Below are 27,637 nucleotides of genomic sequence, written 5' to 3' on the forward strand. Positions count from 1 at the left end.
ACAAGGTGCAGCTCATTCTTCAGCACTGGGGAGTTTTCACCATATCCTCTAGGCCGTGAGGGCCATTTTGAGGGAGGGTAAAGAGACCTAGAGGCAGACTGCTATGGCCTACCAGCAAGCCTGCAGCTTCCATGACTCTCTGATGGCTTTTGGGGTCAGTCACAGATTGCTGTGTGGTCCACTGGGGGGCCATTGGTGTCCCTGCCCATGAGGATCCACCTTAGCCCTCATCATGGCACTGACCATCTTCGCCACACCGAGGGCTGTAGGGTGGGCCTCTGCAGGTGCTCTCCTTCCTTCAGGATGGGGGGCGCCTCTGTGGTTTTCCTGCAGGAGACCCATATGGCTGCGGCCACTGAAGCTCACTGGCAGCTTGAATGGGGGGACGGGGTGTATTCTAGCCATCTCACAGTTAATACGCCTGGAGAGGTCACCTTGTTCGCCCTGGAACTACGGCCCAAGGTGCTGGGGGTTGCTGAGTCGTGCCGTGTCGCCTGCTGCATCTCCATCCCCATCCCATGCTCTCCTTGCTGAACACCCCAGGAAGTGACTGGATTTTCTTCAGGAGGCAGAGGCACTGTCCCCTCCCATGCCAGCCTCTTCCCTACCAGTTCCTTCTCCTTATTCAGCATTAATGTCACCCCAAATGGCTCATTCCTCATCCCAAACTAGCCAAATGAATTGCATTGTTGTTTCAGTTATGACACTGAATGACCCCCACATCGAAAGCCATTTTGAACTCGCAGCGAGAAGGCAATCAGCTATTTCATTCCTCTGCCTGGCTGGGAGCACCGGATTCTGTGCTGGAAACAGGTTCTGCTCCGTTAATGGTATTTCAAAACCCCAGGCAGGAGACTGGAGTATTTCATTTCATTCTGTGGAAATTGCCAAGGTGGCTGCTGTTAACCCCCTGCAGCCTGTTAGGCTAAGGCTGATTTCTGTGTGGGATGGGGTTGGTATGTGCCTTGCATGTGTGTGGATTAACCTGTCTGGGGCTGCTTGTTCAATATGGGCTGTTCTCAACCTGGGGCTTCTCTTGACTGCAACTAGGGTGATCAGATGTCCCGATCTTATAGGAACAGTCCCGATATTCAGGGCTTTTTCTGATATAAGGGCCTATTACCCCTCCCCCCCCACACACACACTCTGTCCCAATTTTTTACACTTCCTATCTGGTCACCCTAACTGCAACACTGATTTCCCCCCTGCCTGAGCAGTCATGGGCGATTCCCTCCCTGCTACATGGCGCTGAGGGGGATTCCCACCCCCACCAGCAGTGGCTGGGGCGCCTATGGGGACTGGAGAGTTGCAGAGGATTCCCTTGCTGCTGGATGCCTGGGGAGTTGAGGGGGATTCCCACCCCCACCCGTTGCAGCTGGGGAGCCCATCCCAAAGCCCCAGGGGATTCCCCCCAGCTCTAGTGTCTTCTGGCTGAAGGATGGCAAGGGAGCACCCATCCATTGCTGGAACTTGTTCTGTGCAGAAGCAGCAGTGCTGCGTGCGTTCCCACCCAGGTTAGGAAGTGGGTGATGGGCAGTTTTCTGCTGATTCCTTTTCAGGATCAGAGGAGGGAGCCTAGCAGCAATTCAAGGCAGTGAGCCCAGCCCTCTCAACACCTCCCTGTCCCTTTAAGCACATTTCAAGGGTAAGAAAAAGGCAACAACACCTGCTGAGAAGGCAGCCATCAACTCAGCGCTGCAGCTACCCTGGCAGCATTGCAGCCTGTGGTTCAGGCAGAGAGCTGCATCTCAGCTGTACTGTGAGTTCAGCGGTCACATCTGGTGTCTGGGCTGTCCTGTCCTTGCAGCGGGCGCTGGTGGAAAACAGCCACCTCTCTGGCTGAGACTGTGGTAGGGCGGGTGGGACGTACTCCCCTAGCTGGCTGTGATCCTGAAGGGCGTGGTGGGACAAGACGGGGCACTGAGACTGGGATCAACAGTCAGGCTCCAGGATCGACCGGTCAGTCACCATTGACCGGTTGTTGACCACTGATCTAGAGTAAGCATTTTCTCACCCCACTGGATATTGCAGTCCATAGTATACAGATTTCACCTTTGCAATCTGGGCCAGTCCCCTCAGTTGCAGTCTCAAGTCTTCAGCATCCTTGGTGCTTGCAGGGTAGGTGGGTGAAGCAGCAAGCCCAAGCCTGTGGGTCCTTTGGTCTGTTTTATACCCTCAGACCCATGCGCTTGGGGAGCCCAAGTCCAGGCATGTCTGGGGATATTGCTGAGTCTCCAGGCCGGGCTGAGCAATTCCCCTGATATGGCCTCATGCAGGCAAGTCATTGCAGTGTAGCTCCCTTGCTGGAGAATGGCTGGTGATTTCTCTTCAACACCCACCCAGGTGTTGGTTACCTCCCTTGTCATTGTCGCTGTAGAGCCAGTATCTGGACGCCTCCCAAACCCAAAGCATATTTTAATGAAAACCATATAACACAATCTCATAACTTCATATGCACTAAAGATACATATATTTAGATACAACAGTGACTTTCATCCACTCATAACCTTTCCCTGATACTCCACATGGCATGCTTTATATGCAATATCACAATTATATACAGATGAGGAATATGGGAGTTACAGGGTGTTCCCCCACGGTATAGAATGTCCCAATAGGATATTTATTTTGATATATAAAAGTTGCAGATATTTAAAATATTTTGTACAGAATTTGCTCAGTCGTACTCACTGTATCTAGAACTAAATGCAAACTCCAGCCCTGTGATTCCCCCCACCCCCATACACTATAGATACACAACACAACGATATTAGGCTCATGTACACACAAAGTAAATAACTAAAGCAAATCAAGCTGTTTCTCTTGCGGGTGTGAGAGAAGCTTTAGGCCTCAGCGTAGGGACCCGTCTTGTCCTGTGGTCGTTATAGTAGCACCTCACTGCCATTGTGCTAAGTACTGTACAGACATTAATAATCATCAACAAACTGAAGGGCTGGAGAGGACCTTGGGAGGTCTTCAAGCCCAGCCCCCTGCGCTGAGGCAGGGCCAAGTAAACCCAGACCATTCCTAACAGGTGTTTGTCCAATCTGGTCTTAAACACCTTCAGTGATGGGGAATCCACAACTTCCCTGGGAATCCTGTTCCCATTAACTACCATTTGTGTTAGTTTTTTTTCCTAACATCTAACCTCACTCTCCCTTCATTAAGCCCATTACTTCTTGTTCTGCCTTCAGTGGACATGGAGAACAAGTGATCACTGTCTTCTTTACTGCACTTATTTGACAACTGTTATCAGATGCCCCCTCAGCCTCCTTTCCTCAAAACTACACATATCCAGGGTTTCTTTAACCATTCTGCAGCGGTCAGGTTTTCTAAACCTTTTGTCATTTTTATTGTTCTCTGGCCTCTCTCCAATTTGTCCACATCTTTCCTAAAGTGTGGTGAGCAGAGTTGTACACAGAACCGCAGCTGAGGCCTCACCAGTGCTGAGCAGAGCAGGACAATTACCTCCCATACCTAATGTACGACACGCCTGTTAATACACCCCAGAATATTAGTCTTTTTTGCAACTTCATCGCATTATTGACTCTAACCCCCACATCCTATTCAGCATATGACCACTTAGCCAGTTATTCCCCATTTTGTAGCTGTGCATTTGATTTTTCCGTTGTAAGTGAAGTACTTCACACTTGTCTTTATCGAATTTCCCCTTGTTGAATTCAAACCAAATCTCCCCTCTGTCAATAATCTTGTCCTCATATTCCTGAGTGCCACAGCTAGGTTGACCTAACTTTCTAATGTAGACTGGCCCATGATGATTCAGTGAGGTGCCCAAGCCCCTGATTCAAAATGGCTGCTCTAATCCAGCTGCAGGTTACAGTCTCCAAAATGGAGGTTGAAATACAAAGGGGCGGTCACAAATTGACACCAACATCTCAGTTTTACACACTAGTGTCTAAAAAGTTTCAATCAGCCGGTCATGTGCGTGTATGACTTAGGTGACCAATTACACACCACCACAAATAGGGGAAGCAAACAACCTATACACTGAAAAATATTTTTTTGTCAACTGTTCGGTGAGTAGCAATGGATATGTTCCCAGAAGTCATGATTTACTCCCCAAGAATGGAGCTAGCTCTTTAATGAAGATTAGTCAGAAATAGAGCTTGTCAGAAGATGAAAAAATAATTGTGAAAAATTTTGGTTTGCTTTTATTCTAAACATTAAAAATCGACCCATTTTCAGTTTTGTGACATTTTATATCTAAATTAGTCTCAACATTTTCTTAAAAAAAAAAAGTTTTCTTTGAATGAAAAAACCCGCTATTTTTTTAAAAAAAGTAATGGAACATTGGATAATGGTTGGTGCAAATATTGCTTTTAGTTAAAATGTTCATTTTTGATGGAAAAGTTGTTTGAAAAAATGCTTTTCATCTCTATTCAGCACCAATAATTCAAGCACCATTAAGATATGTATTAATTGGCCAAGACGGGCATCTATTGGATTAGAAATCTGGCTGGCAGAAAATTAAAACTTTAGAAGTAGAGCAGGTCAGGTTTTGTTCCCATGAAAAATTTCAATAAGTCATAAGAATGGCCATACTGGGTCAGACCAAAGGTCCATCTAGCCCAGTGTCCTGTCTTCCAACAGCAGCCAATGCCAGGTGTCCCAGAGGGAATGAACAGAACAGGGGATCCACTCCCTGTTGCCCATTCCCAGCTTTTGGCAAACTCCTAAGTCAGGAGTTCAAGGCCTGCTTTTCCTCTTGCTGCGTATCTTTAGGCAGGTCAGTACTTCCTCTCCCTGTGCCTCAGTTTCTCTATCTGTAAAATGGGGATAATGATACACTTTCCATTTTATAGGGGCTTTCATTTGAGAATTTCAAAGCACTTTACAATTGTGTTTACTAAGTTTCATTTACATCATAAAAATGCCACTAGTTCCCCTGTTCATATCAGAACAGTCTCCCTCTGACAAATCCATTCATATTCGGTGGTACACGCGTCAGACTGAATCCGATTCCCCTTCACTGCCCCACAGCTATTTCCGTTGTCTTGAACTGGTAATGGGAATCTGCAGAACAAAGGAGAAAAAGCACTTTCAGTCAGGAGCGGCTCTAGGTATTTTGCCCCCCAAGCATGGCAGGCAGGCTGCCTTCGGCAGCTTGCTTGCGAGAGGTCCCTGGTCCCGCGGATTCGGCGGCATGCCTGTGGGAGGTCCGCCGAAGCCGCGGGACCAGTGGACCCTCCACAGGCATGCCACCGAAGGCAACCTGCCTGCCGCCCTCATGGTGACCAGCAGAGCACCCTCCGTGGCTTGATGCCCCAGGCACGCACTTGGCGTGCTGGGGCCTGGAGCCGCCCCTGCTTTCAGTGTATGTGGATTTACTTATTAGACAGAATAAGGAAGAGCTGCTATAAATCCTAAGGTCAAGGTGACACTTGGATGTGATTTCTTCCTTTTACTCAAATAATACCTTGCATCTGAAATTCACCCTTGTGCAGAGGGTCCTTGTATGGCCCGCCTAGCATAGGAGTGAAATTCACCCTTGAGTAGTAGGATGAGAAGGGAGGAGATGGGGTCTTAGATAGTATGGAATGGTTGAGACCTTCCATTTTAGTGAAAACGGATTTGGCATAGGTAGGAGGATTTCACAATTTCTAATGTGACAGCAAGTTATGGGCCTTGGCTTTGTCTCAAGCCATAAAGTTTACTTTTTAATTTAAGAGCAAAAGAAGGCTTTTTTCTCCCTGTCTGCGTGTCTATGAACATGGCACAAGATTCTAACAGCTGGATGTATTTTTTGCATGATCTGGTTTTGGTGGAATGTAGCTAGTGCTGCAGTTCTAAATAGGTGCTGGCAAGGGGCTTTATTCTTCTAAATAGAATCCTGTTGCCCCTTTGTGGACAGTGGCTGCCATCCCAGGACAAAACTGCTCCTCACCCTTATCTTAGAAGCTGATTCCCATTGGCACTAGTGACTAGGTGAGGGCTGGCAGCAGCTCACAGGACAGATGGGAGCATGAATGGTACCTGCTGCTCCTTTCTTTGATGAACTTTTTAAAACTGTGTAGATGGATGGGTGAGGCTACTGTTTAAACTGGAGCCATTCAAATGAATGTTTTCCTGAGATTCCTGTTCTTTTCCCAATACCTGTCCTTGGTACTCCCAACAAGTATGTTTGATACAGGTCCAGTTGTGAGAGTGTGTGGGGCTGGTGGGACTCTGCTCTACCCACAAACCCAGCACTGCACATTTGAGATATCAAACACCAAAGTTAGACGTTACTCACAACAGTTTGAGACAATAGCTGAGAGGGGGAAACTGCTCCAAGCGTAACCAATGCAGCAATGTCTCCCTGAGTTTGCAGAGAGCCTGAGCCTAAAGGTGTTGACTCCATGGGTGTTCTGGGGGTCAAGCACCCACAAAAAAAATAGGGCATGCTCAGCACCCACAAACCCAGCATGGGCAGTGGGTATAAGAGGCTGAGGGAGGCTCAGCCTCTCCAAACAGGACAAGAAATGCTGGATGTGGTTCATCTCCTCCTGGGCGCACACTGGCTCACCACCTATGGAGCGCTGCTCCCGGAAGCTCCCAAGAAGTGGGGGAACGACTGGTGCCAGGATTGTGGCCCTGCCCATGTTCCACACCAAGGCCCCGCTCTGCGTCTTCCTGCCCCCACGTGGCCCTGCCAGCACTGCACCGCTTCCTGCCCTCGTTCTGCCTCTTCCCCCGAGGCCCCGCCCCCTCTCCACCTCTTCCCCCGAGGCCCTGCCCCCTCTCCGCCTCTTCCCCCGAGGCCCCGCCCCCTCTCCGCCTCTTCCCGCCCCTGCTCCGAAAGCACCCGCCGGCAAAAACAAAAGTCAGCACCTGTGGCAACACCTAACTTTGAGGCACCTGGAGAAACAATGGAACAACAATGGGATCCACCAAGCCTGAGTTCAGTGCCTAGGTTCCCCATCCATGCCATGGTGGCAGAGAGGTGCCTTAGAATGGGATCCACAAAAACCAGCCTGCCAGGTGGAGAGCCACCTTAGCTAGCCCATGGGAGATGCTGAGCAGGGGGATGTACCCTTAACCCTGCCCCTCTTTCAGAAATAGGTGCCTAAAACCAAGCTGCAGGGTAGTGCCTAGCTCTGCCTGTGATCCAGGAATGGGAACACACCATCTGCAGTCAGGGGGCTTAGATACCTAAGCTGTTTCTTGCACCTAGGAGTTAGGTGAGCGCTTAACTCCACACAAAGCAGAGGGGGTGGCTGATCTCCCTACCTTATAACCCAGTGCTTAGAGCACTCACCCAAGTTGTTGGAGACCCTGGCACAAGTTCCCCCTCTACTGGAGAAGAAGGGATTTGAACAGGGGCCTCCCACTAAGGTGAGTTCTCTAGCCACCAACCTATACTCAAGCTGGCTCAGCCACTGAATATTTAATTAAAAGCAGAACAGGAGCGATTGAGGGACCCCCACCCTCAATCCCAGTTATATCAGAATGTCCCATAGCTCAGCAGGTACCCCACCTCTCCTGAGAGGCAGGAGACCCCTCTTCAGATCCTTTTGCTCCCTATAGCAGAGAGGGGTGTGGCACTCTGTACCCCTGGGCAACACCCTGGAACACCATATTCACCCCATCATGTGAAAAGCCAGCTGAAACCCACTGTTCTCTGCAAATGTGTATCCCATTAGCGTGTCTCAAGTTGTGAGACTGCTGTATGGTTGTTGCTGAAATATGCTGTGGGTTTGCTGGTGACCTGCGAGGGACCATTGATCAGCAGGGAAGTTGTGGGATTTACAAGTCAAAGACATTGTGCAAGTCCCACACAATGGAGATTACTCAACCCAATGACCCAATTGCACAAAACCACACCCTGGGGATTGCTCAACCCAGTGACTCAGCAAAGCCCTCCAGGTAGGGTGACCAGACAGCAAGTGTGAAAAATCGGGGGGGGGGGGGGGGGAATAGGCGCCGACATAAGACAAAGCCCCAAATATCAGGACTAGCCCTATAAAATCAGGACATCTGGTCACCCTACCTCCAGGACATCCCTAGGCAATTGTTGCCTGTCAGGGGTTCTCATGACAAAATTTTTGGTGGCCTCAGAGTGTGGCCACCAACTTTTTCCGCTCTCACACTTTTTCCTAAATTACTTCATTAACTTTAGGAAAAACAAAAAATGTGCACATAGACACGTCTAAATCATTCTAATTTATTTATTGCTAGCTAGGAAGTCTGCTGCTGTGGAAGGTGCTATTTGAATGTTTGTTAATCTTTTTCGCAGCCTCCCAGCTAGCTACTAAGTCTGCTGTGAAAGGTGAGAGTAACCAACATACAAGTATCACTTCACAGCAGACTGACTCAGCCCCCGCAAGCCTGGGGAATAAATTAAGCCCTGGATGGGGAGGGGGATGGATAGGCAGTGGGGGGCAGCGGTAATGAGCGGATCAGGAGAGGCAGAAAGGAGCCGGAGCCTGAAGTCTGGGGGACAAGGCCCCAGGGTGGAGCTTGAAGCCCCGGGGCTGTACCCCAAAGCCCTGCGGTCAGGGGAGGGGGTCCACAGCCAGAGCCTGAAGCCCTCTGGCTGGAGCCTGCTGCCCCAGGTGTCTCCAGAGCGGGGGGCAGGGCTCAACCCCTGCTGGCCACCCCGGCAACCAGCACCAAAGTGGCACATCCAGGAGGAACAGGGTGGGGGAGAGGCCGCTGCTGCCCCCGCACCATCACTACCCATGAGGCTGCCTGCAAGAAAAGCCCCTAGTGGCCACCTGCAGCCATGGTGGCGCTGCTCTAGGCACAGGGACTAAGGATATAAAAGAGGGAATGGTGGCCGCATGCTTTTGCCTTTCTCCTCCCCCACCTTCCCTGGATGCAACAAGCATGTTGAGAAGGGGGAAATTTCATCAGAGGAGACTGGTCCAGGCTTCGGGGGGGGGGGGGAAGCCTGCATCTGAAGGACTGTAACGTCCAGTGGGGGGAGAAAATAGTTTAAACCTTATTAGCCTAGGCAGTATTTAGATCAAGATTTAGACTGGGTACTTATTTTTATTGGTAACCCCCTCTGTCCTTTTACACCTACCGCTCATACTCCATCTTTCTGTAGTGAATAAACCTGTTTTACGTAAAATAGTGTGTTTTGCTGGAAGTGCTTGGGAAATTCCAGCCCAGGCACGAGAGCTGCTGCATGTCCTCTCCACACTGATGGAGCAGTGGCCTGGGTTATAAATAAGGCTAAGTTTTTGTCAGGGCTATTGTAGGAAAAGTCAGGGGCAGATCATGAGCAATAAACAAAAATTCACTGAAGCCTGTGACCTGACCCTGACTCTCACTAAAAATATCCCTGACAAAGTGGGGAGGTGGGTTCAGCACCCATTGCTGCTGGGGTTCCCGGGTCCCCCACTGTTGCGGTGAGTGGGAGTTCCGGGATTCCCCCTGCCCACGGGTGCTGCAGGGTCCCTTCACCCCACAGTGTAGCTGGGCACTCAGGGGGGTCCCCCGCCATGGCTAGGCAGCTTCACGGTCCCCCCGCCGGGGTGGGGAAGCTGTGGGGTGTGGGAGCGCTGGCTGGGAGCTCCAGCCCCGAGGCAGAAAATGTCATGGAGGTCAATGGCAGTCATGGATTCCGTGACCTTTGTGACATAATCGTAGCCTGAGGAACCCATCACAGGGGGAATTGAACCAGGGTTTCCAACATCCTGGATGAGTGCTCCAACCACTGGGCAAAATGTTAAAACATGGGCCCTGCCTCCTCTGGCCTGATTTTGAATGGGGCCTGATCTGGTAGGTGGCTTCTGAGCACAGCAGCTGCATTGGGCCCAGCAGGCAAGATAGGCAGGCAAACACCAAGCTTCCCCTGGTTCATGGATTGCAGGAGACAGGCATCCAGACACCGCGAGTGTGCATGGCCAGCGTCAGGAGACATAGACAACAAGGGAACTTTTACCCTGAAAATTTAGCCAGTCCTCGCTTACAGACAGCCCCCCAACCTGAAGCAAGTACTCACCAGCAACCGCACACCATACAACAAACACTAACCCAGGAACCTATCCTTGCAACAAAACCCGATGCCAACTCTGTCCACATATCTATTCAAGTAACACCATCATAGGACCTAATCACATCAGCCACGCCATCAGGGGCTCGTTCACCTGCACATCTACCAATGTGATATATGCCATCATGTGCCAGCAATGCCCCTCTGCCATGTACATTGGCCAAACCGGACTGTCTCTATGCAAAAGAATAAATGGACACAAATCTGACATCAGGAATCATAACATTAAAAAACCAGTGAAAGAACACTTCAATCTCTAGTCTAACCACTCAGTGACAGACTTGAAGGTGGCAATTTTGCAACAAAAAAACTTCAGAAACAGACTCCAAAGAGAGACTGCTGAACTCGAATTAATATGCAAATTAGACACAATTAACTTGGGTTTAAACAGAGACTGGGAATGGGTGGGTCATTACACTAATTGAATCTATTGCCCCATGTTAAGTTCCCCTCACACCTTCTATGGGTCATCTCGATTATTACTTCAAAAGTTTTTTTTCCTCCTGCTGCTGATAGCTCATCTCAATGGATTGGCCTCTTACAGTTGGTATGCGTGCTTCCACCTTTTCATGTTCTCTGTATGTATAAATATCTCCTGTCTGTGTGTTCCATTCTATGCATCTGAAGAAGTGAGCTGTAGCCCACGAAAGCTCATGCTGAAATAAATTTGTTAGTCTCTAAGGTGCCACAAGTTCTGTTCTTTTTGCGGATACAGACTAACACGGCTGCTACTCTGAAACCTGAACATTTAGGCACCTAGAGGACTTCCTGGCAGTCGAATGGGAGTTTTGTGGATCACAGCGGCACCTAAAAATGGGACTTAGGTGCCTAAAACTGGGGTTTAAGCGTCTAAGACCCTTTGTGGATCTGGGCCCCAGAGTCTAACACAATTATTACAACAGATAAAGCACAAGAGAGTACGGATCACAGAGAACACAACAACCACGCTAACTGCAATGCCCCTCACTAGGTCCCCCTTCCCTCTGGAGTCCTTGGGAGACCACCTGGGATCAGGGAGGCAGGCAAAGTCCCCTGCCTCATACATGCTGGGATGCTTCTCCCCCTTCTGGATCAGTGGAAAATGGCCAAAGACCCCACATACATTAATCCCTCCCATAGGCGCTGACTCCATGGGTGCTCCGGGGCTGGAGCACCCACTGAAAAAAAAATAGGGGGTGCTCAGCACCCAGCAGCACCAATCAGCTGTTTACGGGGCCCGTGAGCCCCATCAGCTGTTTCAGTGCGGCCACTGGGGGGGAGGGGCGCTGATCAGCAGTTTCCAGCAGCTGTGGCCAAAACAGCTGTTTCTGGCTGTGCTGATCAGCTGTTTTGGCAGCCAGCCAATCAGCTGTTTCGGTGACCAGGACCCTGCTTCAGTGGCAGGGGGTGACTGACCCCACCACCTCCTCCTCCTCCTCACTTCTTGTGGGCAGGTGTGTTTTGTGTTTTGCGTGGCTCTGCAGCTCCCCGCCTGGCTTTGACCTCACCCAGCTAAAGGCAGCAGCAGCCGCCACTAAGTGTATTTCAAAGAAGAGGGGGGGGTCAATTCTGGGGGTGGGAGTGGCTTGGGGGGAACTGAAACCCCTCCCCGGGTGGCTGCACTGTGAGCCGGTGCCTGGCTGTTGGCATGGGCGGCCATCTGCAGGGTGGGGGGGCTTCCGGCTACCCAGCTCTCTGCATCTGGCAGGGGACTCAGAAGCGTCTCCAAAAACATCCCACGCAGCACAGAGAAACTGAGAGTACCAGCCCCCACTGGGCAGCTGGACCGGGACAGGCATGGGAGGGGTGAAGCGGGGGGCAGGGCCTTGGGAGGGGGGCAGAGTGGGGGCGGGGCCTCGGAAGAGCACCCACCGGCAAATCCAAAAGTCAGCACATATGAATTCCCTCCCTTTTTATAATTTTCCCTTCTCCTGTCAGGTGACTCCCTGCTCAGCCTCCTCAGGTGATCACAGACCCCTGGCCAAGGTGACATCTCCCCAGACAAACCAGCTGCCCTTTGTTGGGAGCTAATCTGTCATTTAGAGCTATTCCATTTCAGTGGGAGAGTAGTTAATGTCAACAACTCTCTTTTGGTACTCTTTTGTCATCAACCCTTGGAATCTAAGCATGGAAGCAATAGAGACCACAGAGAAGAGAAAAAGGAGTTTGCAGCCTGATAAAACGATTCACAGAGATTTCATAATCACACAGAAAAGCCATGGGTTGTATAAACAGATCGCCAACCATCCGACTCCAAAAAAGTTTACATCAGAAAAATTCACCATTTTAAAGAGCCAGTTTAGCTCCCTGCCAGGTGAGTATATGAGCATTTCAAGAAATTGTTGATATAGACCAGGTTTTTCAGGTGGTCTAAAATGGATGATAGATTAGATGGATGGGCTGATGACAGAATAGATGGCGGGTGTATCAGCAGGTCAAAGAACCGACTCAAAGAATTGTGTCCCTCCTCTTACCTCCCATCACTGTCACCAGCCACTTCTGCCCAAAGAGAGAAAGGAAAGTGTTTTGCATAAGTAAACACTCACAGAGTCTGATTTAACTGGGAGCCATTCAGCCAGATCCAGGTCTTCCCCAGGGATGAGAGAGAAAGTCCAATCCAAACAAAAGTTGAATCTTGTGTACTATTCTTTATGAACTCCTGTATCAGAGATACGACAGGCATCCGCGTAAGTATCATATGCTGTAACACTTGGTTTGCTTTTCTTTGCATGTTCAGTTCCAGAACTACTGTCTGTCGATCCAGCCTCATAAAAACAGTCTGTTCTTATGGCTCTCTCACACCCAGATCTTTTCTTTCGAGTGAGCAGCATTCAGCACACAATCAATACGGGGATGGCAATGACGGCTTAAAGCCACTTTTGTGTCCCACTGATCCTGGGGCCAGCTGGAGGGTCAAAACTGCCTAAAGGATTTTGACACTCAACACAAAATGAATGGGAATTTGATGTCCACATTCCTCATGTGGTTTTGAAAATTATAAGCCCCGTGAATGATTTCTTATAACCAAGGGCCCATCTCTGCAAAGGCAGTTAAAGCAAAATAGCGTCATTCTGTTTACCAGCTCCTCCCCGTCCCGGATCACCAGCAGCTGAGAGTGCTTCGCGGAACAGTCGTCACGGCTCTCGTTCCACGGTTTCATTTTTCCAGAGACCCAATAGCACTTGTCCCTATGCAGCAGCCAGGTCGCGGGGCAGAGTTTGCACCCAGAGCCCTCTAGAGAGAGAAATGGAAAGGGGGAGGGGTCACTAATATGTTTGAGCACACTGGGCTGCTTCTTGCTTCCTCCCTTCTTTCTGCGCTTGGGGCAGGGATGGGTGGCTGCAGGAGCAAAGGTGCCTTTCAGCTAGATAATATTTTATACTTGTTAAAGTCCTGCTGCAAACCCCATCCAAGGTTGGGTCTCCATTTTTCTGACCAATGCACAGACCCTGACCAAGGCCAGAGACCCTGTCACACCAAACCCTCCTTGTGCCAGGCACTGCACAGACACACGGAGAGAGACAGCCCCTGCCCCGACTAAGATCAGGGCCCTGTTGTGCCGGGTGCTGCACAGACACACAGAGAGAGACAGTCCCTGCCCCAGCTGAGATCAGGGCCCGGTTGTGCTGGGCGCTGCACAGACACACAGTGAAAGACATTCGCTGCCCTAAAGAGCTTAAAGTCTAAATAGACAAGAAGGACAAAGTTCTCCTGAGTCCCAGCCCAGTGCACTAACCATTTCCTAGTGATGATAAATAGTATGGCCGGCATTTCAAAGCACTACGGCGAACGTTTTCAGAAGAGGTCACTGATTTTGGATGCCTCAGCATGTGAGCGCTTAACTTGTGACAACTTAGGTGTCTATATTTGGTCACCCAAAATTGAGGCCACTTCAGATAAGACGGCTGCTTACAATATCCTCATGTCACTTTTCAATGTAAAGGACGGCTGTAGTTGCCACAGGGGTGTTACATGGGCACAAGCAGGAAGGGAGGCAGGGGCTGGGTGAGGAGGAACAGGAGAGGGGCAGGGTCGAGTAAGGAAGAAGAAAAAGACAGTAGGGCCTAGTGCCTCTCTCTGTTCAGGTGTGGCCTCTACTCTGGAAATGTTTGGTTACCCCATACTGCATTACTTGCGGCACACATGTGAGCAGTACTGGGAGCAGCCACTAGAGGTCACTACCCCACATCATATCAGCAGAGGAAACACAATATCAGCTGAGTTGCAGCACTGTTGGTCCCAGGACATTACAGAGACCAGGTGGGGGAGGTGATGCTTTCATTGGACCAGCTTCTGTTGGTGAGAGAGACAAGCCCGAAGAAGAGCTCTGTGTGAGCTGGAAGGCTTGTGTCTCTCACCAACAGAAGTTGGTCCAACGAAAGCTATCGCCTCCCCCACCGGGTCTCTCTAACATCAGCCGCAGCAGGTATATTTAGTGACTGGCCCCGAGTGTAGCTGATGACTGAGTCGGTGTAGACAGCAAGGGGCCGCGTGTCCCTGCAGTGCATGATGGCCACAGGCTGGGACAGCAACTGGGTTTCCACCGGCAATGACCGCGCCAGGCAAAGGGCAGCTCAGAGACACGATAAGCTGAGGTTACTTGCTGAGCCGTGTTGGTTTGGATGACACAAGCTTCCTTTCAGCTGAGATCGGAAATCTTCTAGAGAGGTGCTGCATTTGGCTTCACAGGTGTTTCTGTTCCCAGAACAATCTCCACCAGGGGCTGCCAGGGGCTGGCCTTTCTCAGACACCAGCTGGAAAACTTCAAAGAAGCATCAGAGTGAGCAAGAGTAATTTAGGCCTTTTCCACCCTAGAAAGTTGGCACAGATTAATTTAAATCGGCTTTCAAATGGATACAGTTAAACCATTGTTGTGTGCAGTGTTGTAGCCGTGTTGGTCCCAGGATATTAGAGAGCCAAGGTAGGGGAGGTGATATCTTTTATGGGGCCAACTTCTGTTGGTGAGAGAGAGAGAGACACGCTTTTGAGTTTTCACAGAGTTCAGGAGATCTGTGTTTGATTTCCTGCTCTGCTACTGACTTCCTGTGTCACCTGGGGCAAGTCACTTACTTAAGACATGTCTACATAGCAAAAAAAAAAAGTGTGTTCTTTTAACCCAGGTTACCTAACCTGAGCAGAGGCATGTGCAAAGGGGGTGGGGGAGCAGGGGCAGCCCCCCAGTAATCATCTCCGCCACTGCCTGCAGCTTCTGCCCTGGCCCCCGCTCCAGGATTCTCTCCCCCGAACCCCTCCTCCCTCCCTGCCAGGGTGGGAGTCGGACTGAGTGCGGCTGAAGGGACAGGCCCGGGAAAGGCCCCAGCAGCTAGCACTCCGCTGAACCCCACTAGATGACACCCAGAGCAGGGAAGCAGGGCCGGCAGCAGAGTGAGAGGGGCCAGGAAGCCTGCTCAGCCCCGTCTGTCCCTTCCTCTCCCCCAGCCTCCAGTAAGTGTTTGGAGCCAGGGACAATGGAGGGGAGGCAGCAGGGGCCAGGGGGCACCGGGTGCAGAGCCGGTGTTTAAAGTGCCCCTCCAGAGGTCGTCACATTTAAATCCCTGTTCACGCTCCTGAACCTGAGTTAAGAACACACCCATTTCTGCAGTGTAACGTGTGCACAGTCTGTCTGCCTAGTGAAGTTCCCAGGTCAGGCTCAGTCCTACAAATCCATGAATCTCTGTGGGGCTGCCCTGGGGACCCAGCACCAGGCAGACTCAGGGTGCACCCCCTACCCCCTTCACATGTGGAGGCAGAGCCTGAGAGCACAGTGCGCTGGATGCTTTTGTCCAGGTTAGCAACAGGGCTGAAGTGCACACAGGGCCGGTTTTGAATATGATGAACTACTGGAGGGAGGCGAGACTGCAACGTTTTGTATAAAGTCAACCCACTTTATAGTCAGGATTTGGCTCTGACAGTGCATATTGAATGCCTCAAGCCTCTGCCTGGAGGAGGGTCCAGGTTTCGGATCCATGTAGCAATACAGGCAGCGTTGTTGGCTTACATCTCCCATGTTGCACCAGCCGTCCCTCCTTGGAAGGCGGAAGGAGTGCATCATGGGAACCCTGGCTGAGGCGGGGCATAGGAGGTATTGTAAGGCTGGGTAGCCCAGCCTGCTGAGGCGGGTGGGGACCTTTAGGTGACTGAACTACAGCTCCAAGGAGGTTCTGTGACAACGTTACTAATTCAAAATATTTTGTTTTTCAGCCTTTATATTGTTATTTATTAGTTTAAAAAATTTCCACAAAAAGCAGAAACTTTTCATGAAAAAATTAATTTAGGCCAAAACCAAATTATCCATCAAAACACAGTTTTGATGGAAAAGTTTTTAACAACCCTGCTATTTAGACTGCAATCCCTTTGGAGCAGGGACTGTCTCTCCCTGTGTGTCTGTGCAGCGCCCGGCACAACGGGGCCCTGATCTCAACTGGGGCAGGGACTGTCTCTCGCTTTGTGTCTGTGCAGCGCCCGGCACAACAGGGCCCTGATCTCAGTTGAGACCTCTAGCTGCTACCATAAGGGACATAATAACAAACCTTCCATTGACTTGGGGTTTTGAATCACCCCCTTACTGCCTAGCTTCAGCCTCAAAACACCTACTGCCCACGTGTCACCTCCAACTGTTTGTTTAACAGCAGCTTCACTGTAAACAAAGTTAAAAACAGATCAGCCAAATGCATCGGCTCCCCAAGCCCCAACCGGATCCTGAGAGCCCGACACAAACACATTCATTGTGTCATCAGCAGCCTGATTGTCAAGTGCACGCTGCACCCAGAAAACACTTTTGCAAATCTGCCTAGGTTGCTGCACTAACTCACTGCGGATTGGTGATGGGGAAAGCTTGCAATGCTTCTCGTCACCACCTTGGCCCATCTGGCTTGATCTCATGTGACCAAAAACCATGAGTCAGGCTCCAAAAAAATCATGAGACTGGCCTAAAAATCATGAGAGGTTTAAAAATTATAACTGGGATGGAGGGTTCTTTTTATCCGCCTTCCGGGGTTAGAGCAGGGGCTAGAGATCCTCTTATTTAGAGTGTGTGACAAAGTTCCTCCTCTACCTTGGTGGGTCCTGCGCTTATTGGCAGATTTGCTCACCTCAGTGATCTTCCCCACAGTCTGGGTCAACTTCTCCTGTGTCTGATCAGGAGTTGGGAGGTTTGGGGGGAACCCAGGCCCGCCCTCTACTCCAGGTTCCAGCCCAGAGCCCTGTGGATTGCAGCTGTCTATAGTGCCTCCTGTAACAGCTGCATGACAGCTACAACTCCCTGGGCTACTTCCCCATGGCCTCCTCCCAACACCTTCTTTATCCTCACCACAGGACCTTCCTCCTGGTGTCTGATAACGCTTGTACTCCTTAGTCCTCCAGCAGCTCATCCTCATCCTCTCCCTCTCCCTCTCCCTCTCCCTCTCCCTCTCCCTCTCCCTCTCAGCTCCTCACACGCCCTTCCTCTCCTCTAGCTCCCCCTCACCTGACTGGAGTGAGCTCCTTTTTAAACCCAGGTGCCCTGATTAGCCTGCCTTGATTGGCTGCAGGTGATCTAATCAGCCTGTCGGCCTTAATTGGTTCTAGCAGGTTCCTGATTACTCTAGTGCAGCCCCTGCTCTGGTCACTCAGGGAACAGAAAACTCCTCATCCAGTGACCAGTATATTTGCCCTCTGCCAGACTCCTGTACCCCACTGGCCTGGGTCTGTCACAAGTGTCACAATCACAAGCTCTTTAAACCATGATTTGAGGACGTCAATACCTCAGCCAGAGGTGAAGGGGCTATCACAGGAGTGGGTGGGTGGGGTTCTGTGGCCTGCGATGTGCAGGAGGTCAGAGTAGGTGATAATGATGGTCCCTTATGACCTTAAAGTCTATGATCCCAGAAGCAGGGGCTGTCAGAACACCAAATATCGCAAGACTTGGGATACGAGTGGATATCACTGGTACTACCCAATAACACCCCCTTGACTACAGAGGTTTATACTGACGCCCATCACTGCAATACCTGGAAGCCGTCCCTGCTGGAAAGATGTGCGTTTATGTTTGTGTATCTGAGTGTGTCTTTCTCCGCTTCTCTTTTTGTGTCTCTCTCTACATGTGTGGGTGTGAGTCCGTATATTCCTCATGAGGGTCTCTCTACCCAGGCTTGGCAGAATTCAATCTTTATTTTTATCATCATTTTGATGGATTATGTCAATGTTCATTTTGAAGCATTTTTTTTTATTTTATCCACTTAAATTTTCACACGTGCAGGAAATTACGGGGGGGGGGGGGTCAGACAATAAATATTTAGTGACATAGATGCTGAGATTCAGGAGTTAAAGCTTTGGAACCGTTAAAACAGAAATTGTCGGCATCGCGTGTCTAAATAGGCAAATCAAAGGCTAAGACGTTCTCAAGCAGCATTTTTCTTATCTGTAAATGTCAACCAGCATCAAGGGAAATATTATTTTGTTTGTTTGTGGTGAAATTGCCGTTTATTGACATTTACCGATACAAACTGAATCCTTCCCAACCTTGTTATCTGTGTCTCTCTCTCAATCAGCCAGTGAACAGCGGCGAGTTTATGGGTAGGTGGGAGCAGATCCACTACACAATTCTGGAGGGCCGGGGACCGGGAGAATGGCTGCTACGTGCTTCGGCACCTGCACAAATAAATACGCTGCTTTCGGCTACTCACCCCAAATCCCCAGTGCAATCACAGCTGCCCCAAGAATGACATTTGTGACCCATCCGACCCAGAGAGCGACCCGTTGCCACTGGGGCTGCAGGGGGAGATCTGTAGGAACCAGAATGTGGAGAAAGACAATCAGAATCTAGTGCAGGGGGTAACTAAAAGGCAAATATGGTCCCGATCCGACAACGCACTAGCATAGAGCCTTATTGACGTTGATGGGACCTCAGCCTGGGTGCAGGGGTCTGCCCATGTGGGCTCATTGATAGGTCAGAGAGGAAGGCTGGTCACTGGCTTTGAAGACCCAGATTTTCTGGCGCCAGCTCAATGTGACCTTTGGCCAGTCATGTAGGTGCCTAACTCCCATGGGCCTTAGTCTTTCTGTGCCTCAGTTTCATTCTGTAAAAGGGGATAACAGTCCTGCCTCACAGTGATGTTGTGAGGCCCTGATCCCACAAACAATTTGTGCAACTGTTTGAAGCTGATGGAGCCACTCACAATAGCAAAGTTAGACACCTGTGCAGGATTGTAAGACACCCCAATATTTTATGTTCGTGGGGACCATGCAAGCACCTAAAAATTACTGAAATATTTGCATACCAAAAATCTGATGCAACTCAGACTATTTTTTTTTCAAAAAATGAAGTTTTCATGAAAACATTTAGATTTTCTCAACATTTTTCAATTTTCAAATAATTCTGAGAAACTTCTTTTGTTGTTTGTTTACATATTTTGGCTTTCCCTTCTGGGTTTGTTTTCCGCCCCCATTGCCAATTTTGATTGATCAATGTGAGTCATCTGGGGTGGGGTTATTCCAATATTTTTCGTTTCTGGAAATATTCCATTATATAGTGCCTGTATATAAATCCATGGTATGCCCACACCTTAAACACTGCTTAGGGCTGGTCGCCCCATCTCAAAAAAAGATACATTAGAATTGAAAAAAGAACAGAGAAGGGCAACAAAAGTGATTAGGGATGTACAACAGGTTCCATAGGAAGAGAGATTAAAACAACTGGGACTGTTCATCTTAGAAAAGAGATGACTAAGGGGGGATATGATTGAGGTCTATAAAATCATGACTGGTGTGGAGAAAGTGAATAAGGACGTGTTATTTACCCCTTCACATAACACAGAAACCAGAGGTCACCTCATGAAATTAGTAGGCAACAGATTTAAAACAAACGTAAGGAAGTATTTCTTCACACAACGCCCAGTCAACCTGTGGAACTCCTTGCCAGAGGATGTTGTGAAGGCCAAGACTATAACAGAGTTCAAAGAAGAATGAGATACATTCATGGAGGACAGGTCCATCAATGGCTATTAGCCAGGATGGTCAGCAACCCCATGCATCTCCAAATGCCAGAAGCTGGGAATGGGTGACAGGGGATGGATCACTCCAAAATTGCCCTGTTCTGTTCATTCCCTCTGAAGCACCTGGCATTGGCCACTGTCAGAAGACAGGACACTGGGCTAGATGGATCATTGGTCTGACCCCGTATGGCCACTTTTATGTTCCATCTTGAAAATTCCAGTTTGGAAAAAAAAATCCAGTGGGAAACAAAAACCAAAAGAAATCAGTCCGTTTGAAAACCAATGGAATGAATCTTTGGGTCTGTGTACATAATGACAGGGTGGCACTGCCGCTTGCGTAGGCAACCTGCGCTAGCTTGAATCTATTAGCGCAAGTACCGACGACAGTGAAGGTGTGACAGCTTGGGCTTCAGCGTGGGCCAGCCATGCCTGTAATTACCCCGGGGCCTGGGGGAGGGGGCTGTACATCCCTCGCCGCTGTGCCTTTGCTGCTCTTGGTACATGAGCTAGCTAGCTTAAAGCTCTGCAGCTGGAACAGACCTACCCAAGCTGCAGCCACATCTTGCGATTTTGCAGTGGAGATATGCTCACACCTTCCAACCACAAGCCAGTGAGCACAATAGCATTGTAACTTTTGAACGCCTCATCCAGACACTTCCAACAGGGCAGGGAATGTGCTAGGCATCCTTAGGCAGAACCAGATGGGTTTGGGTGAAGATTGGAAAAGCAGAAGGGAGAAAATATGGGGGACACACAGAGCCCCTGGCATCTGGTTAGCAAGGCCTCAGTTTTAAGCAGGTCTATAATTGTCTGTAGATCAGAGGCAGCCAGTAACACCTTCCAGCACAACAAAACCCCCATCTCGAATAGCATTTAAAACAGTGACACCCTGCATGACTTATCTCCCAGATAGAAAGAAAAGAAATACATTACATTATATAAGCTTCACCAAGTACCTATTTATTTGTGTCTCTGAAATAGAAGGGGGCAACCGGGGAGCTTGTATGGCGGGGTAGAGGGATACCAGGAGACTCTGGGGTGCACAGTGGGGATGGCCATGGGAGTAAAGAAGTGTGCAACCCTCTAGGGATGATAAAAATAGAGGGTTTTGTGCGATTGTGACATCACAGGAGAACAAAGCCTGAGGGACTGATGGGCTCACTGGACAACATTTTCTAACCAAAATGACTAAAGTTGGGTTCCTAAATCTATATATAGGCTGGCACCTAAATGAAAGATATCACTATTGGCAACTTAGTGTTCTCTGATCAATATCAGGATCCTATAGTGCCAGGCGCTGCCTAGACACACAGTGAGACATCAGGGCCCCGTTGTGCCAGGTGCTGCCTAGACACACAGCGAGAGACAGTCCCTGCCCCAGCTGAGATCAGGGCCCCGTTGTGCCGGGCGCTGCACAGACACACAGTGAGAGACAGTCCCTGCCCCAGCTGAGATCAGGGCCCCGTTGTGCCAGGTGCTGCACAGACACAGCGAGAGACAGTGCCTGTTCCCAAAAAGGTCACAATCTAAGCAGACAATTGGTGAGAGGGGAAACTGAGGCACAGAGCAGGGAAGTGACTTGTCCTAGGTCAGTGGCAGAGCCGAGGTAGACTCCAGGTCTCCCCCTCGCTGTGCGATCACACTGCTTCCATAGCAGTGACGTTAACAGAATGGGGACAATTTATCCTGATTTAGTTCCGTCTCCAGGGAGCTGTCCGAGCAGTTAATTGTATTAATTCCCATGCCCCGGTAGCCTGACTATTCACATCACAGGAGCACCTACAACTCCACAAGCCACCGGCAAGAGCTCTGCAGACCACAATGGGAGCAGGGCTGTTGAACGCACCATCCCGTTTGGTCTGCAGGGTGCATAGACTTTCCCCTCCCCTGGGGGTTTCTGCTGGAGCATCCCCGTGCACAAAGGTAAACTACGACAGAAGGGTGATAAAAAATATTGCAATTCCCAGCCCAAAGGGGTTTCCATCGCACAGACTGGCTCTGGGCTTGCAGCGCGGGAATTCCTGGAAAAATCCAACCTAGGGTTTCAAACACAGCCCCTAGGAGATAAAGAGCCACTTACCGAGGTGCTGAGACGCCTGGGGGGGCCTCAGGCAGGGCCATTCGGAGGGGATGTTCAGATCAGCATAAACTATCTCCCCCGTCATGCTGCAGGCGGCTGATAAGAGCACCTAGCTGCATCTGAAGGGCAGCCTGCTGTTTATGTGCGAACCAAGATGACCCACGCAATCCATCGCCAGGAAATGCTGCTTCTCAGAGCTGAAGTCCTCTCCTCTAACTTGTCACTGCGAGGGCTCCCGTCAGACCAACAGGCTAAAGGCTGAATCAGGGCCACCTGGGGTGGGGGCAAGTGGGGTAATTTTCTCCGGGCCCCACAGGGGCCCCCACGAGAATATAGTATTCTATAGTATTGATTTTTTTTAATGGAAGGGGCCCCTGAAATTGCTTTTCCCCAGGCCCCCTGAATCCTCTGGGCATCCCTGGCTGAATAGGAAACATAGCCTGAAATCAAAGGAACTGGCCTTGAAATAGTGATAATAGCACAATCCTGCACTCAGGGCTTTCAAATGCACCCCAGGCAGCCGTTCAGGAGAAGTAGCATTGTCAACAGATAAAGCACCGGGCTGGGAGCAAGGAGACCTGAGTTCTAGTCTATGCTCTACCAGGAAGGAAGAAAGTCACTTTCTGCCTCGGTATCCCTTCCTATCTCTTCTCTATGAGCTGTGGGACAGTCCCTGCCCCAGCTGAGATCAGGGCCCCATCATGCCGGGCGCTGCACAGACACACAGGGAGAGACAGTCCCTGTCCCAGCTGAGATCAGGGCCCTGTTGTGCCAGGTGCTGCACAGACACAGGGTTGCCAACTCTGACTGAAGCTATTCTGGGAGATTCCCCCCCCCCCCCCCAGCATGACAATGTCATTTTCTTAAAATAGCCTCTTAAAACCTCCAGGATTGCTTTCAATAGTCACCAGGAGATCGATGCTGATTCCGGGAGACACCAGGCCAATCCGGGAGGGTTGGGAACCCTGCAGACACAGAGAGAGACCATGCCTGTGACCGGGTGGCTCGCCCCAGGGGCTAAGCTCCAACTGAGAAGATTCAGGTGGTTCCAGTAGAAAAGGAGCAGGACGGTGCAGTGGGGAGCCCAGGAAACTGCCGTTATGCCTGCAGACATAAGAGAGTAAGAAGGCTTCGGCAGGGCCCAGAGTTAGAACGGGGAGGCCCCAGCTGAGAGAACCAGGAAGGAGGTTCTGGGAAGCAGAACGTCCCTCAGGGAGGAAGGGTTGTGCCTGGCTGAAAAAAGGGTGAGGAAAGCCTTTGTCATTGGGGATTACCAGCAGAGCAGGGCTGCCCAGGGGCAGGGCAAGTGGGGCAATTTGCCCCAGACTCTGACGGGCCCCCATCAGACTGCTCTGGTCAGTCAGGGAACAGAAGACTAAGGAGACTAAGGGGGGACATGATAGAGGTATATAAAATCATGAGTGATGTTGAGAAAGTGGATAAGGAAAAGTTATTTACTTATTCCCATAATACAAGAACTAGGGGTCACCAAATGAAATTAATAGGCAGCAGGTTTAAAACAAATAAAAGGAAGTTCTTCACGCAGCGCACAGTTAACTTGTGGAACTCCTTACCTGAGGAGGTTGTGAAGGCTAGGACTATAACAATGTTTAAAAGGGGACTGGATAAATTCATGGTGGCTAAGTCCATAAATGGCTATTAGCCAGGATGGGTAAGAATGGTGTCCCTAGCCTCTGTTCGTCAGAGGATGGAGATGGATGGCAGGAGAGAGATCACTTGATCATTGCCTGTTAGGTTCACTCCCTCAGGGGCACCTGGCATTGGCCACTGTCGGTAGACAGATACTGGGCTAGATGGACCTTTGGTCTGACCCGGTACGGCCTTTCTTATGTTCTTATGTTCTTATGTTAGAAAACTGCTAATCCAGTGGCCAGTATATTGCCTTCCGCTATTCTGCTGTACCCAACTGGCCTGGGTCTATCACACAATGGATGTATATTACTAGCAGGAATACAAGAATCGGGTACAACAGAAGAACAAACTAGTCACATGAGCCCAGGGGCAGCTCTAGACATTTCGCCACCCCAAATACGACGTCATGCCATGGGGGACGCTCTGCTGCTCGCTGGTCCCACGGCTCAAGTGGACCTCCCACAGGCGTGCCTGCAGAGGGTCCTCTGGTCCCACGGCTCCGGTGGACCTCCCGCAGGCATGCCGCCAAAGGCACCAACCTGCTGCCTTCCCGGCGACCAGCAGAGCGCCCCCCATGGCATGCCGCCCCAAGCACGTGCTTGGCATGCTGGGGCCTGGAGCCGCCCCTGCACTAGCCATTGGCTGAAGTCTTTGACTATTGATTTTGCATCATGACCCAAGCTCTTCTCGGGACAAAATTAGTCTCTTTTCTGGCCAGCAGAAAATGGGGATGCCTGACAGTTGGTAAAAAGTGTTAACAGAACGTTAGGGCCAGGCTCCTGGCTGCTACAAATTGGCCATAGTGTCAGAGCTCTAGCTGGAGTAAATTGGCCATAGCTCTACTGGAATATAGAGGTCTATAAAATCATGACCTGTGTGGAGAAAGTAAATAAGGAAGTGTTATTTACTCCTTCTCATAATACAGGAACTAGGGGTCACCCAATGAAATGAATAGGCAGCAGGTTTAAAACAAACAAAAGGCAGTATTTCTTCACACAAGGCACAGTCAACCTGTGGAACTCCTTGCCAGAGGATATTGTGAAGGCCAAGACTATAACAGGGTTCAAAAAAGAACTAGATACGTTCATGGAGGATAGGGTTTAGCCAGGATGGGCAGGGATACAAAACCATGCTCTGAAGTGTCCCTAGCCAATATTTGCCACAAACTGGGAATGGGCGACAGGGGATGGATCACTGGATGATCCCCTGGTCTGTTCATTCCCTCTGGGACACCTGGCATTGGCCACTGTCGGAAGACAGGTTTCAGAGTAGCAGCCGTGTTAGTCTGTATTCGCAAAAAGAACAGGAGTGCTTGTGGCACCTTAAAGACTAACAAATTTATTTTAGCATGAGCTTTCACGAAAGCTCATGCTAAAATAAATTTGTTAGTCTTTAAGGTGCCACAAGTACTCCTGTTCTTTTTGTTGGAAGACAGGATACTGGGCTAGATGGACCTTTGCTCTGACCCAGTATAGCCGTTCTTATATTCTTATGAATCAATAGGGCCAGATTCCCAGCTGCTGTGAACTGGCCCAAAGTCCATGGGAGTCAATAGACCCTAGTTCTCAGCTGATGTACGTTAGCTGTAGAGCCACTGAATCCAACAGAGCTCTGCTAATTTACTATAGTTGAGGCTCTGACCTACAATATTTCACAGGAGCCTTTTTAGCTACCTGCTGCTAACCACATCCTTAGTCCACTGCACAGCGGGTCTCACATTTCAGTTAGCGACACTCTTTGAAATAGCCTCACATCGTCCGTCCCTTTCAGTTTTCTGTCTAAAGCGGGGTGGGGGGAGGGGGACTTTTTGGCCCAAGGGCCACATCTGGGAATAGAAATTGTATGGCGGGCCATGAATGCTCAGAAAATTGGGGTTAGGGTGCGGGAAGGGGTGCAGGCTCTGGGGTGGGGCCAGGAATGAGGAGTTCAGGGTGTGGGAGGGGGATCAGGGCTGGAGCAGGGGGTTGGGGTGCAGGAAGGGGGGCAAGCTCCAGCTGGGGAAGCAGGCTCTGGGGTGTGGCTCGGGATGAGGGGTTTGGGGTGCAGGAGGGTGCTCCAGGCTGGGATCGATGAGTTCAGAGGGCAGGAGGGGGATAAGAGCTGGGTCAGGGGGTTGGGGTGTGGGGAGAGGCTCAGGGGTGCAGGGTCTGGCCAGCACTTACCTCAAACAGCTCCCAGAAGCAGTGGCATGTCTCTCTCCGGCTCCTATGTGAAGGCGTGGCCAGGTGACTCCGCGTGCTGCCCCATCTGCCGGCACCGCCTCTGCAGCTCCCATTGGAGCGCCAGAGGGGGCCATTGGAGCATGTAGGAGCTGGAGGGGGGCCGCTGCACATGACTTCCAGGAGCCGTGTGGAGCGGCCCCCGACCCTGCTCCTGGCTGGGATGGCCGTGCCCTGAATGAAAGGACAGAATTGAAGCGAGAGGCTGCTGTATGATGTACAGGCCAAAATAAAGTGCCTAGGACGAGTGTGTTTGACCAACGTCAATGTGTTACTGCCTCTAAATAGCTACCTGTTGTGCAGGGCCGTCCGTAGCGGGGTGCGGGGCCCAGGGCGGAAGTGATGAATGCGTCACTTCCTGGACAGACCCGTCACCTCTGGGACTGACCGCACTGGCCAATCGCACCGGCCTGCGGGGCCCCCCAAAGCACGGTTGCCCCAATTCACCCTACCCCAGGGACAGCTCTGCTGCTGTGTATAGCAATAGGGTGATATCCCCTCAAACAGCTTGTGAGCCCTCTAGTGGAGCTCGCGGTGCTGTACATTTCAGAAGGTGCCGGAAGAAACCGGCGGGAAAGCAGTGTGCGTTGGCGTGTACAGTTAATAAACAGGGTTATTTGTGCCCAGTGTGGTTTTTGTTATTGTTGTGTGAAGAGCCAAAGACCCAACAGCTCCCACATCCAGCCTCCTGCATTCGGCTAAATGGGAGCCGCGCCTTTTAAAATGATCCACAAAGCCACTCAGCTGTCCCTGTACAAGTCTCACCTAAGCCAGGATGTCCATTGACACCCGCAAGGCAGGCTGGCGTGTGCTGCCAGCACCAGTCAGAACTGCCTCATAGCGCCAAAGGCCAGACGGTCCCACCAGCGTGTCCGGTCTGACCTCTTGTATATCACAGGCAACCGCCACCCCCACCCTCCCCACACACACACACCATAAACCGACCCCACCTAGCCCATTTTTTTCCTGCTAGAGGAGCAGTTTTTATTAGAGAGATGGAAGCTCCAGTGTCAATTAGAACCATCATAGGAGCTTGATTTCCCTGCTGGATGTAGATATAGGGTCTTCCTCCTGGATCCCAGGTTAATTCTCCTATAGACCTCCACTGTTGGGCTCCTATGCCAAGTGGGGTTTCCACGTCCAGTGGGCTTCCCTAAGAGTATTCCTGATAATCTAAAGGAGCACTTGGGGTGGTTACCTCTGATATGCCTCCTCGCTGGTCCTGCAAGTTAAGAATCTCTGTCATAATATCAGCCAAGGGGGCATTATCCCATTTTTGTCTATCTCCTGGTTTTTCTGGCTGATTACTGCTTTCAGCTGACTGAGATCTTTGAAGGTCTGGGTACAGCTGACCCCTAGACTGGTTATTCCCCCTTCCCCTGAATTTAACTTTTGAGTGCCCTCCACGGGATCCTGCAAATCCCTTTGTTCCACTTTCATTTGAATAGGTGACTGTTGGCTCCATTGGCGCCACATACGCCACCCTTTCCTTTTTAATATTGGGTTTGGGTCTGACGTGGGTAGTTATTTGTTGTACCATCCCTTTTAATTCTCTTAAGGTGGCAGGGTGCCCGTCCTGCCAAACAGCAAGCTTGCCTGAATAATAGGGAAGTAGTGAGGCAGCGCAGTCCCTGAGAGATGGTACGGAGAAGGGGATTAAATCTAAATCCGTATTAGCGGGTACGGTTACTATACCAGCCATAATCTGCATTAGTGCCCACCAGGTGAGATA

General features: G+C 50.4%; 1 protein-coding gene across 1 annotated transcript; it reads right to left on the reverse strand.

Moving 5' to 3' along the window:
• Positions 1-4,910: 4,910 nt before the first annotated feature.
• Positions 4,911-22,118, reverse strand: LOC120383459 (killer cell lectin-like receptor subfamily F member 1). The gene is made up of 4 exons (XM_039501615.1): positions 22,034-22,118; positions 13,062-13,216; positions 12,529-12,641; positions 4,911-5,034 (listed from the first exon to the last, which is right to left on the reverse strand). The coding sequence occupies exons 1-4, from the start codon at positions 22,116-22,118 to the stop codon at positions 4,911-4,913; spliced, it is 477 nt and encodes a 158-aa protein (XP_039357549.1).
• Between the last annotated feature and the right edge of the window lie 5,519 nt (positions 22,119-27,637).

The sequence above is a fragment of the Mauremys reevesii genome, linkage group 15 (assembly GCF_016161935.1).
Source record: "Mauremys reevesii isolate NIE-2019 linkage group 15, ASM1616193v1, whole genome shotgun sequence".
Classification (NCBI taxonomy): Eukaryota; Metazoa; Chordata; order Testudines; family Geoemydidae; genus Mauremys; species Mauremys reevesii.